At 41.6% G+C, this 16296-nt stretch overlaps 1 protein-coding gene across 2 annotated transcripts; it reads right to left on the reverse strand.

Moving 5' to 3' along the window:
* Nucleotides 1–6420: 6420 nt before the first annotated feature.
* LOC147434709 (uncharacterized) lies at nt 6421–9856 on the reverse strand. 2 transcript variants are annotated; one of them, XM_086491157.1, is made up of 6 exons: nt 9699–9856; nt 8928–9132; nt 7052–8010; nt 6879–6948; nt 6763–6779; nt 6421–6683 (listed from the first exon to the last, which is right to left on the reverse strand). In XM_086491157.1, exons 3-6 carry the CDS (start codon nt 7180–7182, stop codon nt 6608–6610), a joined length of 294 nt encoding a protein of 97 aa, XP_086347283.1. In that variant the 5' UTR covers nt 7183–8010; nt 8928–9132; nt 9699–9856; the 3' UTR covers nt 6421–6607. The 2 variants fall into 2 exon arrangements, 1 of the variants encoding a protein (XP_086347283.1); XR_015185377.1 differs by having other exon boundaries at nt 6421–7762; nt 7915–8010.
* Between the last annotated feature and the right edge of the window lie 6440 nt (nt 9857–16296).

Genomic DNA, 16296 nt, shown 5'->3' on the forward strand with positions numbered 1-16296 from the left:
AATTCCCATTCATAGTACAGGACGGACTTTATACATAAGTACAAGAGAGTTAAGAGCCTGAAGATATATAAATCCACCATCTTCAATCCAAGGAACTTTGAAAACCATAGTTGAGAAGGTAACCCTCGCCTGCACCCATGGAAACAACACAACTTTCAATTAGCATTGGCACCGTTTGCAGGTGATGCATGGGTATCCCACATGTTATAGATGTCACCCAACTAAATTGCTTTCAAAGATAAGAAGAAATAAGAAAATCAAAGCTACTCAATTATTCAAATATGGTTTCATCACCTGCACCCATGGAAACAACACAACTTTTAGTTAGCATTGGCACCGTATGCAGGTGATGCATGGGTATCCCACATGTTATAGATCTCACCCAACTAAATTGATTTCAAAGATAATAAGAAATAAGAAAATTGAAGCTACTCAATTATTCAGATATGGTTTCATTTACAGGAAAAAAAACCATCTGGAGCTCCTTTTGCTTTGCAAGCCATCGGTGACGTCAATCACCAGTATCAAGAGTGGCCTGAGGTAGCACGGTGTCGGTGCATTCAATCCTAGCATGCTCATGTTGCCGTTGTGCAAGCTCTCATAAGATAAGGCTGAAGACGAGTTTTATGGGGCAATTTAGCCTCGAAGTTGGCCACATATACCTGTTTCTTGACTTTACAGAGTTTGGTATTAATTGCCGCTATTTTTTTAGGGTCAGTGACAATGCTCATACGTGCAGTCAATCTATACTTTGGAGTCACCTGTAATATAAAAGGTTGTTAGTAAGTTCTACTCCTTCCTAGACAAAACCACGTGTAAGGTAGTAAGTATCAGTGCTACTCCCATATCCAACATATAGAGGGATATTTCGTGGTACCATATTTCTTCAAAACACTAGGAAAAAGAAGCCATCGTGACCTATACCATCAATGTAACAATTGACCACTTACAGTTTCACGAGCGGCTAATTTTCCGTCGTATCTACCATAGTCAAAAACTTTATACATCCATACTCTCAACCATACTCGGCCATAATCAATATAACCCTGTCCCCCAACCAAACATTTAAACTATGTACATCCACATTGAGCAGGGATCACAAAACTAAGCCAACCCCGACCATACTTGAGCAAGAATAGTAAGCTCAGTACCAACCTAGTAGCATAAGCTATGTACGATAAATATTGCAGATTTTCAAGGACTCCCAATACTCAGACGGCATAGTCGTTGATTGAGCAAGACTAGAAGGCCTAGCACCAGACCCAGATGCTCACATCATGTACAACTAAGTGAGCAAATTTTCCAAGGGAACATAATAATCAGACAGTATAGACCAGAATTGAGCACAAGTAGTAAGCTTTGTATCCAACCCAGAATCACCCAATTGAAGAATACCTGTTGCGGCAATTTATTATAATCAAACAAATTTACCAAGTCACGGTTTTTACCCATCGGTAATTTACCCTTATCATGTAGGTTCTTTCTTCAAGTAATAAGAGGGACTTTAATCAACATATTTTAACCTAAACAAAGGCTCAAGGTAACAATCAACCAGTATTGCAAGAGGATACCTTTATTTAATGATTTTTTGTTTAAAAACATGCCTATGACCTGTCTGTACCTATGCCAAGCCGTTGTTTTATACCCAACAGGTAGGTCAACTTTACCATATACGGACCTTCACCAAGTTTTAAGACGACCTTTAAGCTTTTTAAGGCTCCATTCATCCAGTATTGCGAGAGGCTACTCTCCTTCCATGTTAAAACAACCCGAGCTAATGACAGGACCATATTTATGCATCAACATAAATTTGAAAGGCAATCACAAACCAAGGCTGCAGATCTATGTTGTTGCACTTCTTTAAGATTTATCAATAAAAGGAAAGCATTTCCTAAAGGAGAATAAACCAACCATGCCATAGCCATAGAAAGGCTCAGTAGAAGTCACATTACAGTACAGATATGAGGAATAGTACCATAACATCAAGTGAATCACACCACACCATTCGGACAGTAGTCCATAACTTACCTGAGATGGAGTCGGAGAAGCCAACTCTATGATAGCTTGCTTATCCTTGCCTTTAGCCATATAGCCGATTACTAAACCCAACACCCTTGCGGGTATAAACCCTCACAATCTCAAAGCACACAAGTACTCACTAGAGACACACAGTACCAATGCTAAGTGAGCAAACAAACGCTCACCTTTATAGTGTTAGGAGCCAGAGGCCCTTTCCCTTTCTAGCAATGTGGCGGGCCAGCTTCAAGAGGAAGATGATGAAGATGACACAGTAGCGCCCCATCATTAAGTGCCACATTCTTTCTTAGTATTGAGGCGGGTCCAGTTTCTACAGCATCCTCATCTCGTACAGACAACGGGGGAAGGGAGAAATAGAGATTTAAAGAGAGAAGGAGAAAGAAGAAGGCATTTAGATAGCGCAGTGTCAAAGACTACGGCAGGCCATTGTGGTTTAACACATAAGAGGGCAAAAATGACACAGCGCGGCCGTCCGTCTTTCTCCATAGCTCTTTAGTTAGCAACTAATGGTTAGGTTTTTATTTAAGACACCTATTAAAATATCACCTACTGAGTGTACTCCAATTATTCACCCAAGGCTCCCTAGGCCAAATAGTCCCCCAGTTAAATATACCACAAGGATATTAACACAATATCCCTAGTAATGTGTGTGTGTTCGCGCGATGTTCGCGCGCGCGCAAACGCCATACCCAAAGAACAAAATCTCTTAACTTCAACAAATGTATTTTATTGAAATATTAACAGAAAGTTTTTGGAGTTTCTACTCACAGAACCTTGATAGGCTCTCACATAAATTTGGCAAGCTTCGATCATGTTCAATAGGTCTATTTGATGGTGTCTTCCCAGTAATAAATTGGTGTACAAGGGCGATGTTGGTCCTACCTGATGCTCTTGCCAACAAGGCATGGCAAGCATCTACATCGAGGGGGGATCGAAATAACATGAGCGAGAGAGAGAGAGAGAGAGAGAGAGAGAGAGAGAGAGAGAGAGAGAGAGAATCCCATCAGTATGTCCCTACGATTTTCGAAAAGTTCCCATTAAGGGGAATCTTGCAAGATCCTGTGGGTAGGAGACAGTGGTGAGCAAGTCAAGCTGAGCTGCGGGAGGAAGACGGCGACGGCCACGCGCAGCAGAAACATGAGCAAGAGCAGGAGCAGGTCTACCTACCTATCAGAGGTGTAAGGCATCAAGAGGTATGCCGATTCTGGCAAGAACACAGCTTTGTCCTCTATTAAAGAGTCCATGTTTGCATGTTATATGGGAGCACTTGGAGCCCATATTACGAATTCTCTGTCTCTCTCTCTCTCCCTAAGACTGGTCTTTAGCTTGAATTTTCTTTGTAGTTGATGAAGCTCCCCCTTCCTTGAGTGATTCATATCTGCTATGTTCTAGTTGATGTGTGTGTTGGAGTTCGATGTTGAGGCAATTTTACAATTTGTTGCGCATTCTCCTTTTGGTTCACGTCGACAGTGAAGATGGCTAATGGTGTTGCTTGCCTTGCTGGGAGCTTAGCTTCTTTGGGTCATTGGCTAGATGATGGAGCTTGCTCATGATTCCATTGCAATGTGAGTCCTTTGCAATATGTCACCAACTTTGAAGCATTGTGTGAGCTCCTTATGATGGTTGTGGATAGCTCTGTCGTCGAGTTCATCACTGCTTGTCCGTTGTCTTTGTAGGTCATTCTCCAACTTGCCATTGGTAAACGTTGTTGTTGCCCTCAAAGGTAAGACTTGCATCACTGCATGCTATTGTTTGACAAATATCTCGTATGCATAAATACTTGGCACTTGCATTAGGCACTCTTCCTTTGTTTCTCCCAAGTGCTCACCTTGCATGAACAGGTAGTTCAAATCCAATTGCTCAACTCCAATAAGTGTGTATACCAAAGGTACTCTTTTTCCACAAGGTTTTTTTTCCTTTGGTCATTCACATTTTAGACCCTAATCTAGAAACACTCATCACTATACTCTTGTATACGTCCCTTCTACATCAGAAATAAGAAAACGGTTGCCCCCACATCAATTGTCAAAGAATGATAGCAACAGTTGCAGGTCTCCAATACTTGTTTCTTGGTGGTCGAAGGTCATAGGCGAGGTGATGGAGCTCCCATGGTCCCGCTTCTTGCGGCTATTAAGTTGGTCAAGGATGGTCTATGAGTAGCTTTTGTCTAGTTGGACTTGTCTGGGAGGGGCTCTCCTTATCGCAATGGGTTGGCTTCCTGTGGTACTTAAGCAAGACCATTCAGTATAGAACTGATCGGTTAATGTGTCTATTGGTGGTTGTATGGGGTGGCTCCCTTGTGTTAGGTAAGAACTAATCTTTTTGGTTTGTGATGCCTTGGCGTGGTGTGACAAGGGCTTTGATTGTATTCTATTTTGTCATTAATATAATCGCTCAATGTGTGAGTTTTGCTTTTCTTTTTACAATAAAGATCTCCAAGGTGGCGTGCAAACGAATGTGCATTGCAAGGTATTAAGTGCTCAAGGACTTTCGATTGGGGATATGAATTAGAGGTATGCAATACAATGTGTATTCAATTTGGGAGAACCAAGATTTTAGAGGCAAGAGCATAAACTTGATGTGTGTGTTCGAGTGTTCGGGAAAAATGTGTCCCCGCTTAATATCGTGTCGATTTCAATTTCAAAAATGCCAGTTGAACGCAAGGGGAAAAGGAGAAATTTTGCCCCAAAATAGAGAAAAATAGTATAAAAACCCAAAAAATAAAGCTAATTTTCTAAATTTCCTCTTGGAAAATTCAAGAAAGGGAATTTTGTATGTTTGGAGAAATGATTTTTCCCAAACACTGGTGTGTGAAACTTCGTCCTGAAAAGAGTACACCAAGACTACCAAGGACCAAGGACATACACTAGACCTGTTTGGTATGAAGATTTATTACTCTGTTTTTGTGCATGTTAAAGCACTTTTCTAGTCTTCAACTTCAATGTTTGATTCCACCGGCAATAGAAAAGGCAATGTTAGGTTATGGTCACTCGAGGTTTAGTTATCAATTGTAGATAACTAGGCCAACTATGCCCATACAGATATAGTAAATGAATAACTAATCCTCTTGTGACCAGAGACCTAATTCAATCGTGGATAACTATGCCAACTATGCCCATACAAACAAAGCATTAAATGAATAAAGCACCCAAATCGTGGTGTTGGTTTTGTGTGGAATCTAAAGCAATGCTCAACCCCTTCAAAAGCAGAGAAAGTTTCTATTTTTAGAAAATAGAAAGTAGTTACTAACCGCCCCCCCAAAAAAAAAATCCCCCCCCCCCCAAAGTATCCGTACTCTCTCTCTCTCTCTCTCTCTCTCTCTCTCTCTCTCTCTCTCTATGTGTGTGTGTGTGTGTGTGTGTGTCTCATGGTGGCTAGTCTCGCTCTCTTTGCAAGCCGCGAGCAGGATCACAAGAGTCTCTCTCCTCTGCCTTGTAGCCTTGCCGCCGCGATTAGCTTCGCAGGAGTCTCTCCCTCTCTCTCTCTCTCTCTCTCTCCGAGTTGGGCTCTTTGTCTCTCTCTGCGCTTACACGCGAGTTGGGGCAACAGGCTGCCTTCCTGTGTCTCCGTCAACAGTTGTGCTCATGCGAAAAAACCTGTCACATTAGTGGGATTTTTTTAAAAACTATACCCTTTTATTATCTACTAACCTCATCGTCTTATCAGTGTGAAAGTTAATGACTAAGCCTCTTGCATGGTCACAAGAGGCTTAGTTATTCATTCATCCTCCCAACCACGCTATGACAAAGCATTAAATGAATAACTAAACCTCTTGCATGGTCACAAGAGGCTTAGTTATTCATTCATCCTCCCAACCACGCTATGAAGTGCACAACTATGCCGATTTGCACAACTATGCCAAAATTTTGGCATAGTTACAAAGGGTAGGCATAGTTATTCATTTATTGCTCCTTTAAGCTTTTGTAGCCAAGAATGAGCGCTATTGTAGTGGGGATGAATCATCATGACCAAGTAGTGCATGTGCCAAGGCCATATTTTGCATGCATGGCATTTCTTTAAATAGCATTGCTCATATGCATGATACACGCACACACTAGTCCTTTGTACATTACAAAGTTTTAATTTGGCATAAAAGTGTCCTTTCTTGTGCAGTAAATTTTGCCTTCGTGATTTCCATGGTTGCAATTATTCTGTCCAAAGTACTAGCTTTGCTGTTCATTTGCTCTTCAGCAGCAGTTTGAACCCTCCATAACATGTGCACTAGAGTTTTTACAAGCTCAAATTCTCTTTTTAAGAAGGCTCTTACTACTTGGTTAGTGTTTGTTGCCTTTTTTTGGAACTCTCATGCAATTTTTGAGTGGTTCGCAATTCTCTTCCGTATCTACATGTTTTGAAAATTTTGTGCTATGGATAGATGCTCACTTCATTGTAAATGTGTATATTTCCTAATTAAGGATTCATATGGTGCAAGTTTTACAGGTGAGATTGAAATTAAGAGTGTTCCAAACTCAGATTGTAAGTGCACAATGATGGAATTTTTCGCAGGTCTTGCACATTTGCAAATACCACATTGGCATCTTCTCAAAAACCAAAGGGTCTTCGGCTCCGTCTACATGTAGGTGCTGATTTGCTGATTATCGCCTCCCAGCCTCACCAAACTGCTTCTGGGCAGCGCCTCCCATCCTCTACAATATGCAGCACCATTCAAAGGAAGGATCAACATCTTTTGAAGCGTCTTTACACAATGCAGCACCAAAACCCTACCTAGGGCAGAGACAACCCTGCTCATTTCCAAAACCAACAGTCGAGGAATTTCAATTGAATGCCTAAACTGCTTCAGTATCGCACACATCCTTATCCATCCATTCTCAACACTGCACTAGAGGATTGGTTGTAGAACCCCCCCTAAAAACAAGACCAATTGTCTGTGTATTCCATCGAGGAATCATCCTGAAAACACGAACCAAAACTCCCTTGTATCCTGAATATCAACTCCAGCTGACATTTGAAACTACTTCAAGTCATAAAAAAGACACAAGGACCAGTAACCCACCTATGTTGTCTTCCTTGCTCTCCAAGAAAACTGCAAATCTGCTTCTTGCTGCAAATCCACTTCTTGCTGAGCTCAAAAAACTCTCCGCAAAAGATTCCAAAAGTGACAGGATCGCTTCTGATAAGTTCCATATTTCCAAGTCAGCTTCAACAATAATTCATTCCCTATTTCCAAGCCAATTTCGACAATAGTTCATTCCAAGCCCACTGATTATCATAAGTTCATCATCAGCATATCACCATCCATGAGCAAACCACCTCCCATGTCTTTCTAACCTATTCAGAACGTTCTGCCACATCAGGGCCATGAAGCTATGAGCATGTTCCTGACGTATCAGCAGGTTCTATTGAGGTTATAGGTGGTTCAAAAGTCCCTTTTATCAAAATTGCCTGGCAGCTCTAAGTGGCTGTATAACAACTGAGAGCACAGACCTCCCCTGCATATACATATCTTGCACATTGATAAATCAAAGTTCTCCATAGCAGACACCAGAGCCAACTTCCTGGAAAAACTAAGCTTTCATCTGCACACTTAACCAAAATATAAATCCACAAGATCAATAATTACCAAACCTTTGGAGACCTTCCATTACTAGGGTTGTAATCGTCAGCCGGAACTTGGAACATAATCTTTCCAGGACAGCAAATTCAAATCAGTATTAAACACTGCCCCCATGCTCACCCTTCCCATCAGAATACCCTGCTCGGTAAGCTGTAAGATGAATTCACAGTGTAATTCAGTACAGGATGACATGAAATTCAAGACTGTTTTATAACAAGTCTTACATGATGCGAAAGGAATTCACCTGAAAACAACTAATTTGCACGAGTCACATGTTTCAATAAAAACAGTGCAGGACTTACCAAAATGGCTGCCACTTGACTCAATACAGCTCGCTCAGAAAATTATTACCGGTTGGTTCAGAAGAAAGACCACAAACGACCACATGACTGAGTCACCTGAGAGAATCAAAACACTTAAATGTAAAAACTTTTGATTAAGTTGGAACTTCAAAACCACTCAAAAGTACAGAACATGAGCGAATATATAAAACCTAAACAGTCAAGGTAAAGCTGTACGACAGCCATCAACATGGGGGAGGGGGACTAAAGAGATCACCAACAAACAGGGCTAAAAGACTTACATCGAGCGACAGAAATTACTAAGACAAGGCCAACTGACGAGCAGAGCGTACTAACAGAAAAATGGTAATTATGTATAGCGACATTACTTGGACACTGACGGAATAACCCAGCCAACAATGGGCAGTAGGTACAGACATTGCATAAAATCAAGAACCAGCAGCAACCTCATTGGATGATCATATGGACAACAAGGGGGAGCCCTTAACAACTATGCAACCACATGAAGCCCGTTGGCCCATTAAATTTTATCTCTAAGCACGTCAACACTTGGCACAGTTCAGAGACTAATATAAACAATGCAGCGATTCTATATTACAAAATAAGCATGCGTAGGAACATCGATCAGTTCAGTAACTAAGATTAAAAAAATGCATCAATTCTATTTCCAAAAGATCATCATTTTTTGGGCGCCCAGGCACTATGTACAACTTGAAGCAGTATCAAAACTGTGTAATCTTCCAACATCAACTTGGATGCACGCATTACATCCGATAGCAGCTTGGACTAAGTCCAGAAGTCATGTGCTGCTGACATGAGCCATACTTCCAATTTGTCAATCCTTTTTCTCTATCCAATCTTTTCCCATGCTCATGCTCTTAACAATGTTATAATTTTTCTTTTTTTCTGTGTGTAGGAGCAGTAGTGCCAGATGGTGGCTTAGTAATGGGATTGTTACGGTGTAGTCGACACCGAAAAGAACCAGGGTGGTTTGTAGGGGCGCACAAACAAACCTTAGAACTGCAAGCTGACACAGATGCCGTGGAAGAAGCCCCTTTCTCTGAGATGGAGAAGAATGTAGGAAATGGAGCAAAGCTGATATGCCTTCCAGGTGCCCTCCTTTTCTTCGAGCTTGCTAAAGCCGACTTCTTTGGCATCTCTGTGTTGTCAGGGTTCGACCCAATGGGCATCACCACAGAGGCCCTCATATTCATAAAGCTGCATAGACAAAAAAAAATTCATATTAGTCTACCAGCAACACCAATATCAAAAAACACACTTGTGAGAACCTTCTACCAGCAACACCAATGTCAAAAAACACACTTGTGAGAACCATACATGCATGCTCTGCACAGAGATGATATGCCCACGAAGCGGCAGGCATAGAAAATCAAAGCAAAAATTTCGAGCAATCAACCATAGCTGAACCCGCTTGCAAGCTTAATCAAACAGATCTACGAGATCTGGCGTATGCCCATGAGCAGCGGACAGCATAACACTGTGCACGCGGTCCTCAAGCGCCATAGCTTGAATTCAAAGACAGCCCCAAAAATACCGGAGCAGGACCCAAGGGGAGAAGCCCACACCCAACAAGTCGTGGCGACGCTCATGAGACTTGTGACAGGCAGCCCCACGCGCGCGCGCACGCACGCACAGGGTAACAAATCGTAGACGCGCGCACACACACAGGGTAACAAATGGTAGACGCGCGCGTGCGTAACAAATTAAAAGGGATGTCATGGGAGGGAAAATTGAAAAAACGAGCTTCGGGAGAAGAGATTTACCTGGGGAATCGCAGCGGAAAGCAAGGGCAAGGGCAAGGTCAATTGAGGTAGACCCAAAAGCGGAAAACTAGGCAAGAGAGCTCTCGCAGACCTGAGGGGGTAAAGCAGGTGCAATGGAGGACGAGAGGAGAGGCAAAGCGATCTTCTGCAAAGCAAAGGCACTCTTTTAAAGGCAAAGGGGAGGGGAACCTAGGGCCGCCCCTGGTTTTGGACTTCGCACAATCCAATGGCGGTTTCCTGGTTTGGTGGTATTGGAGGATGGTGCATTGGTGAATCGTGCCGCCTGTCTGCGCATCGAGCCAAAGAAGACGGTACCAGGCTGGCAACGTTAACTTGTTGGAAGTTGGGCACGAATGCTCCCTTTCACACCCAGAGGACCCCCCGCCCGACCACCTCGCAAGTGGCCAAAACCACCCTCTCTTTCGTGCCTTTTACTTCACAATCACTCTCTCACACGTATTCTTGACCTCTTCTCACTCCGTTCCCTCCCCCAATAATTCTTATCCCTGATTTCTTCATGGATGCTTGCACATCATATGGTTCACAAATATTCTTCATGAGCACTTTTCTCATATGGGCGACACATGCATTATGTTAGCAAGGTCGATCGGTCAAAGATGCGGGCGGTCCTCCTCTATTTTGTCTTGTAGTTCATCGTTCCTTCGATGTACTCAACAAGATGAAGCCACCCCTCCATTGTGATCATTGTCACAAACAGGAATGTTCATCGGCATAGAAAATAAAGAGAACTGCTTGTGGTCTCTGCAATTGTAGGCCTTTGCATCAAGTAGACCACCTTTTAAACGCTAGCAAGTTAGCATATGAAATGATAAAGAATTAAAGGGATATTAGCTTAGACATGTGCGCAAAGGTATCCAGTTTGACATCACATTCGTGGGTGCAACCTGGCCAATTGGGGGCTTTGCTTGTGCCTCTTGTGTCAGTGCTCCAAATAGTTGTTATTTACACCTCAATTTTTGGGGGTAAACCAACTAGACAACCTAAATTAGATGAAAATCATGATATGTGTTGGACTTTCTTGTTGAAAAGCCAAAACTTTGACAATCAAATTAAAAGAGCAATTTTTGTTGTCAACCAAGAAATGAACTCATTTATGTGCACATGGTTCAAAAACATATTTTTAAGCGGTGAGTCCAAATTGCGTAATTACAAAACAAAAGTTGATATGCAACCACTCTAAAAGATGGACAAATATCTAGAAAAGGCCCTGACATCGAAGAGATAGCCAAAGGATTATGCACAACTAGTCTTAAAGGTTGGCTTCACATCATGCGGCAGAAGCTCAAATGTGAAGGTTCTTACCAATCACAACGTAGGAAAAAAGGAATGGGTTCACATCATGCGGTGAAAGAAACAAAGTTTCTACCACATTATGGAAGAAAGAGTTTTTCTTTCTTCCATCCCCCCCTTTCACTCTTCCGATCTCTCCTCCTAGCCCTAACCACTCTTCCACCCCTAACACAGCAAAAAGGAACCAATGGGATGCCTCCACCATCTCTAGCCCACCCTTAAGAGCATCTCCTTCCTCCACCCCTATGGGAACACTTGCATGGTGGAAGAAAAAGAGTTCACTGCCTTCTGCCTGGAAGAGGCTGCAGCTCATCTTTCTTCCACCCAATCGATGTGAACATGGCCTAATTACTCCCATCCCTCTCAACCCTTCTCTCTCTACACATAGAAAGAGTAAGAAGGTACATAAATGTGTGTGTTCACGTGTGCGTACACATGGTGATCAAACATCCACATTTTTAACATTTCTCAACTAAACACAATAATTCTAATTATAATTTCACTCTACCTTAAATTTTAAAATTTGAACATTTCAGATATAAATTACAATCCTTATCTTAGGTTTTACATTCACCCTAAACGCCCCTACATGTTGTCATCTCCTATGATGTAGGCCACCATGGCATGAGAATCTCTTTATCTTCAAGCCAATAAGAAGGTTCTTATGTATTCATTTTCTGAAGCTAGTAATCAAGAATCTATGGTGTTTGCTCATATATTCTCACACATACTTCTACACACAAGATTTTGGACCCACATAAGAATATCCAAAAACGAAGGCAAGTTTATGGCCTATCCAAAGGGCAGAGGCTAAACTTATAGAGTTGGGTTCCTTTTTGGCCTTAATAAGGACTTCACGAATTCTTATAACTCTCAAGAGCAGTTGAGCATTTGATTAAGCTCTTTAAGAGCAGTTGTGGACCAAAATAGCTTTTTGCAATAACTTTTGTTTGCAGTGAAATTTTTGTTTTCAAAGTTTTTGCAATAACTTTTGTTTGCAGTGAAATTCAGTCATTTTAGAGTTTTTCCACATTCTAGAATTTATTCCGATTGTTTTTGTAAAGTTTCAAATTTTGACCGGAGACCCATTTTGGGAGCCAATTTGAGGATGCTAGCAATTTGGAAAAGTTTTGTATGTAAGAAACGTAGCCCTAAATACGATGAAAAATATTGCTTCTTGAGTTTTTTCAGATTCCTTTGTTTTGATGCTCGTTTCAACCCATAGATTAAGGAAAAAGTGAGAAAATGTTGGTTTTATGTCGTTTTTGTAAAAATTGCCAACTTGTAGGTTAATTTTTGGATAATCCGAGTGAGTTATGACTTTTTGCATCCACGACTATTGAAGAGCACAACAAGACAAACAATTTTATATGAGACAGTTCAGGACAAATTTGGAGCCATGCGCGAGCTACGAGCTTATGAAAATGGCCAAAATTTAAGGACTTTCAGAAAAAAAGTTTTCTAATTTTTATTGATTCGCTCGTGTGGGATATATTTAGTATCGTTTTTGTCTTCGTGGGTAAAACACCTCTTTTCAGGTCTATTTTTGTCCACCTCGCCAGAAGAGAGCCGTTTGGGACAAAAATAGCCACTTTTCAGCTACCTATTATGAGAAATGGTCTCTATAATTGGAGAGGCTGCACGATTGTGATTGTGATTGTGATTGAGATTGAGATTGCGATCGTGATTGTGATTTGAGAGTGTGATCATGATTGTGATTGAGAGTGTGAGCGTGATAGCATTGTGATTGAGAGTTAGATAGCTCCGGGGTGGTCAAGGAGGTTATGGCACGAGCTATGCCCTTCCTATAATCATTATCTTACATCACTACAAATTCTCTATTTTGTATGTCTATTCTACGTACTTCGTATTTCCTATTTATCAATCTATTTCTCTCTCCCATGTTGCATCACAGCCTCTAAAGCGTTGAATATCATATTCTTAAAAACGAAGCCTTCCCCAACCTAACTCTGCCAAAAATGGCATGGTTAGCCTCCTTGTGTTGTTGTCATCAAAATTTAATTTTGAGGTATTTTAATCTTTATCATAGCCTTTCTCTCTTTTAAAATTGATTACACTAGAGAGAGAAAATACAAGAAAGAACATGTCGAAGGACAATAAGGCATGCAAGGAAGTGCAATCGTGGCTAAGGATGTGTGATGTATCCTACAGTCTAGGGGCATGCGCACTACATCGATGGCCAAAGAGTGGATCAGGGTGGATTGTTGCCACCGCTAGCAGAGGGAGTCACAAGGCAATAGTGCTGAGAACTAGCAATAGCCACCAAGGTTGTCAACCAGGGTCACAACTAGGGACGCCAGTGCAGTATTGCATGGTGGGAAACTATGGCATCTTGGAGTCGACTACGTGAAGCAGTGCTTGGCACTTAGGGGGGCTCCAAGCTTGGGTGGTGAGGAAGGAACTGATGAGGGCAGGTTAACAAAGCAAGGCTTGAGCACTCTATGGCACGAGGGTATGAGCCAGAAGGGAACGACCTATAGCTCTAATACCAGTTTTACGAAGCCGTGGGCTCCTACCAAGCTCACACACACACACACACACACACACAAAAACACACATATGCATACACACCTGGAACCTCTGCTCCCCTCTCTCATGGCCCGTCCATGCCGCCCCCTACATGGGAAATCCTTTTTCTTTACTTGCCACATGGCCCCTTTAGCCCTTATCACCACTTAGGGATAGTGCTTCCACGAGTCTAGAGCATGTAGAACTGCTAAGAGTTCCTTCTCAAATATGCCTAGAGCTTGCTCAACAGGGTCGAGCCTTCGACTTTCATAGGCTATGGCGTGCCCTTTTCAAGCAAAGGAGCTCCAAGGCAATCCACCACAGGCGTCGCATTGAACCTCAAATGGCTTTGAGAGATCCGGTAGTGTAAGCACAGGTTGAGAGAAACGTTTTTCTTTAAGCTTTTTGGAAGCATTGTTCTCCTTGATGGACCATATATACCTAATGTTTTTCTTTGTTAGGTCATGTAATGGTCCCGCGATCTGTGAGAACTTTTCTATGAAGCATCTATAGTATGCACACATACCTATAAAGCTTCTTAGTTCATGTAGATTCCTTGGATTAGGCCATCCAAGGAATCTACATGCACACATATCTATAAAGCTTCTTAGTGCATGTAGATTCCTTGCATTAGGCCATCCTTTTATTACCTCTAGCTTTGATGGATCCATTTGGATGCCATCTTGAGAGATAATGTGACCTAAATATTGAATCTCTTGTAAGAAAAATTCACTTTTCTTTTGATTAATATAAAGTTTATTCTCTCGTAAAACTTGAAATATTACCTGGAGGTGTTGCTTGTGTTTGCCTAGTGAATTAGAGTAGATGATTATATCATCAAAGAACACTCCAGTAAAGGTTCAATGAGACCTGAATAGCTCCTCCATCAAGCAGTTAAATGTGGTTGGTGCATTGGTCAAGCCAAAAGGCATGACAATGTACTTGTAAAGACCCAACGTAGTGTGAAATGCGGTCTTTACAATGTCTTGATTAACTATCCTTATTTGATGGTAGCCACTTTTTAGGTCAATCCTACTAAAATAGGTCAACCCTTTAGCTTATCAAATAGGTCTTCTACCCGTGGAATGGGGAAACTATTCTTGATAGTGATCCTTTTTAGTGCTCTATAGTCGACACACATACGATATGTGTCGTCTTTCTTTTGCACTAATAACACTGGTGAACAAAATGGAGATGAGTTAGGCCTAACCATGCCCTTCTCAACTAACTCATGCACTTGCCGCATAATCTCCTCTTGTTGAGCTTGGGAAACTCTATAAGGAGTTTTATTAGGCGGTGAACTTCTTGGAAGAAATTTAATTGCATGGTCCTCATTGCCTCGTTTTGGAGGTATTTCACAAGGGATATCGTCAATAAAAACATCTTGAAACCCCTTGAGGAAATTGTATAACTCTAATTACTTTTGATTAGTTTTATTTTCTTTTGCTAAAGCATTAGATTCATTTTGAGAATCTTTAACAAAAATCATGTACACGGAAATAGAGCTCTCTATTGACTTATTGAAAGCTTGCTTATGTACAAGAGGTATGGTACTACCCAACTCCTTAGCATCTATGTACATATCCTTTTCCGTGAACCTAAAGTAGATTTTCCTTTTAGGGAATTTAACATTGGCAGCCATGCGATCAAACCATGGTGCCCCTAGGATTACATCCTCATGCTTGAGAGGAGAGATAAAGAAATCCTCCTTGTCCGCATAACTTTGGACATGGAGCCTCAATTTCCCAATCAAAGGAGTGACTGAGGCTTCTTGCCCCTTGAAAGCACCATCGGCAGGTAGGACATTTCCCATCTCATAGGCTTGGATACCTAACTTGGTCGCCAACTCTGTGGATATGAAATTGTGAGTAGAACCAAGGTCAAAGAGAATAAAAGCATCATGTCCTCTTACCTTTCCCCAAGCATGGTATAGAGGAGATCCTTTGTGATGAGAATCCTCTCCTTGAATTTCGACCAAGGTAGCTCTAGGAGGCTCATTACGTGTATTCTTGTGGGGGCAAGCATGATAGCCATGCCCTTGCTCCCCGCCCTTGAAATAACGGTTATCTTTCCAATAACGCTCTAGCTTTTGAAGAGAGACTTTATTTTTGCCTTTATAAACTCCCTTCTCCTTAGCTTTGTTGTTGTTGGCATTGCCTTTGAGACTTTTGGACATTGTCCTTCCCCTTAGGCTCGTTACGGTCCTTGTTTTTCGTGGGCTTAAGATTTCTCTTAGCCCCTTGTTGGAAATTGATTCGTGAAGCTACCACGGTATGGTGTATGACCATAGATATGGTGTGTGGCCTTTGGGAGAATATACTCCGTCATATCCTCAGTTAAACCCGCACAAAATTGTTGTTTTTGCTCTCCCAAATCCATCTTTTTGAAGACAGTGGCTTTGAGATGTAAATCCCAAAACTTGTCTACATATTTGTGAAAGATTCATAGAGAGAGAGAGAGATTCAAGCTTTGCCATTCGGTGAGTACTTTGTCTTTGGCATCGGTAGCCCAAAACTGCTTCATGATGGAAGCTCCAGGAGACCGATCTACAACCTTACCAATATTCTAGCTTTTACTCTCCTGGTACTTTCCCATATTAAATGATCAATTTAACATGAGAAAATCATTTGGGAGTATTAGACATTAGTTTTTATGACATTATCTCTCTCTTGAAATCATAGTCGTCCTCGAGTATGAGGTAGAGAAGATAAAGCCTAGTCATTAGTCTTACTCTAGGACATCGTCCTAAAATAAATGA

This window comes from Adiantum capillus-veneris, chromosome 19 (genome assembly GCF_014529385.1).
Source record: "Adiantum capillus-veneris isolate H3 chromosome 19, ASM1452938v2, whole genome shotgun sequence".
In the NCBI taxonomy this organism is placed as follows: Eukaryota; Viridiplantae; Streptophyta; class Polypodiopsida; order Polypodiales; family Pteridaceae; genus Adiantum; species Adiantum capillus-veneris.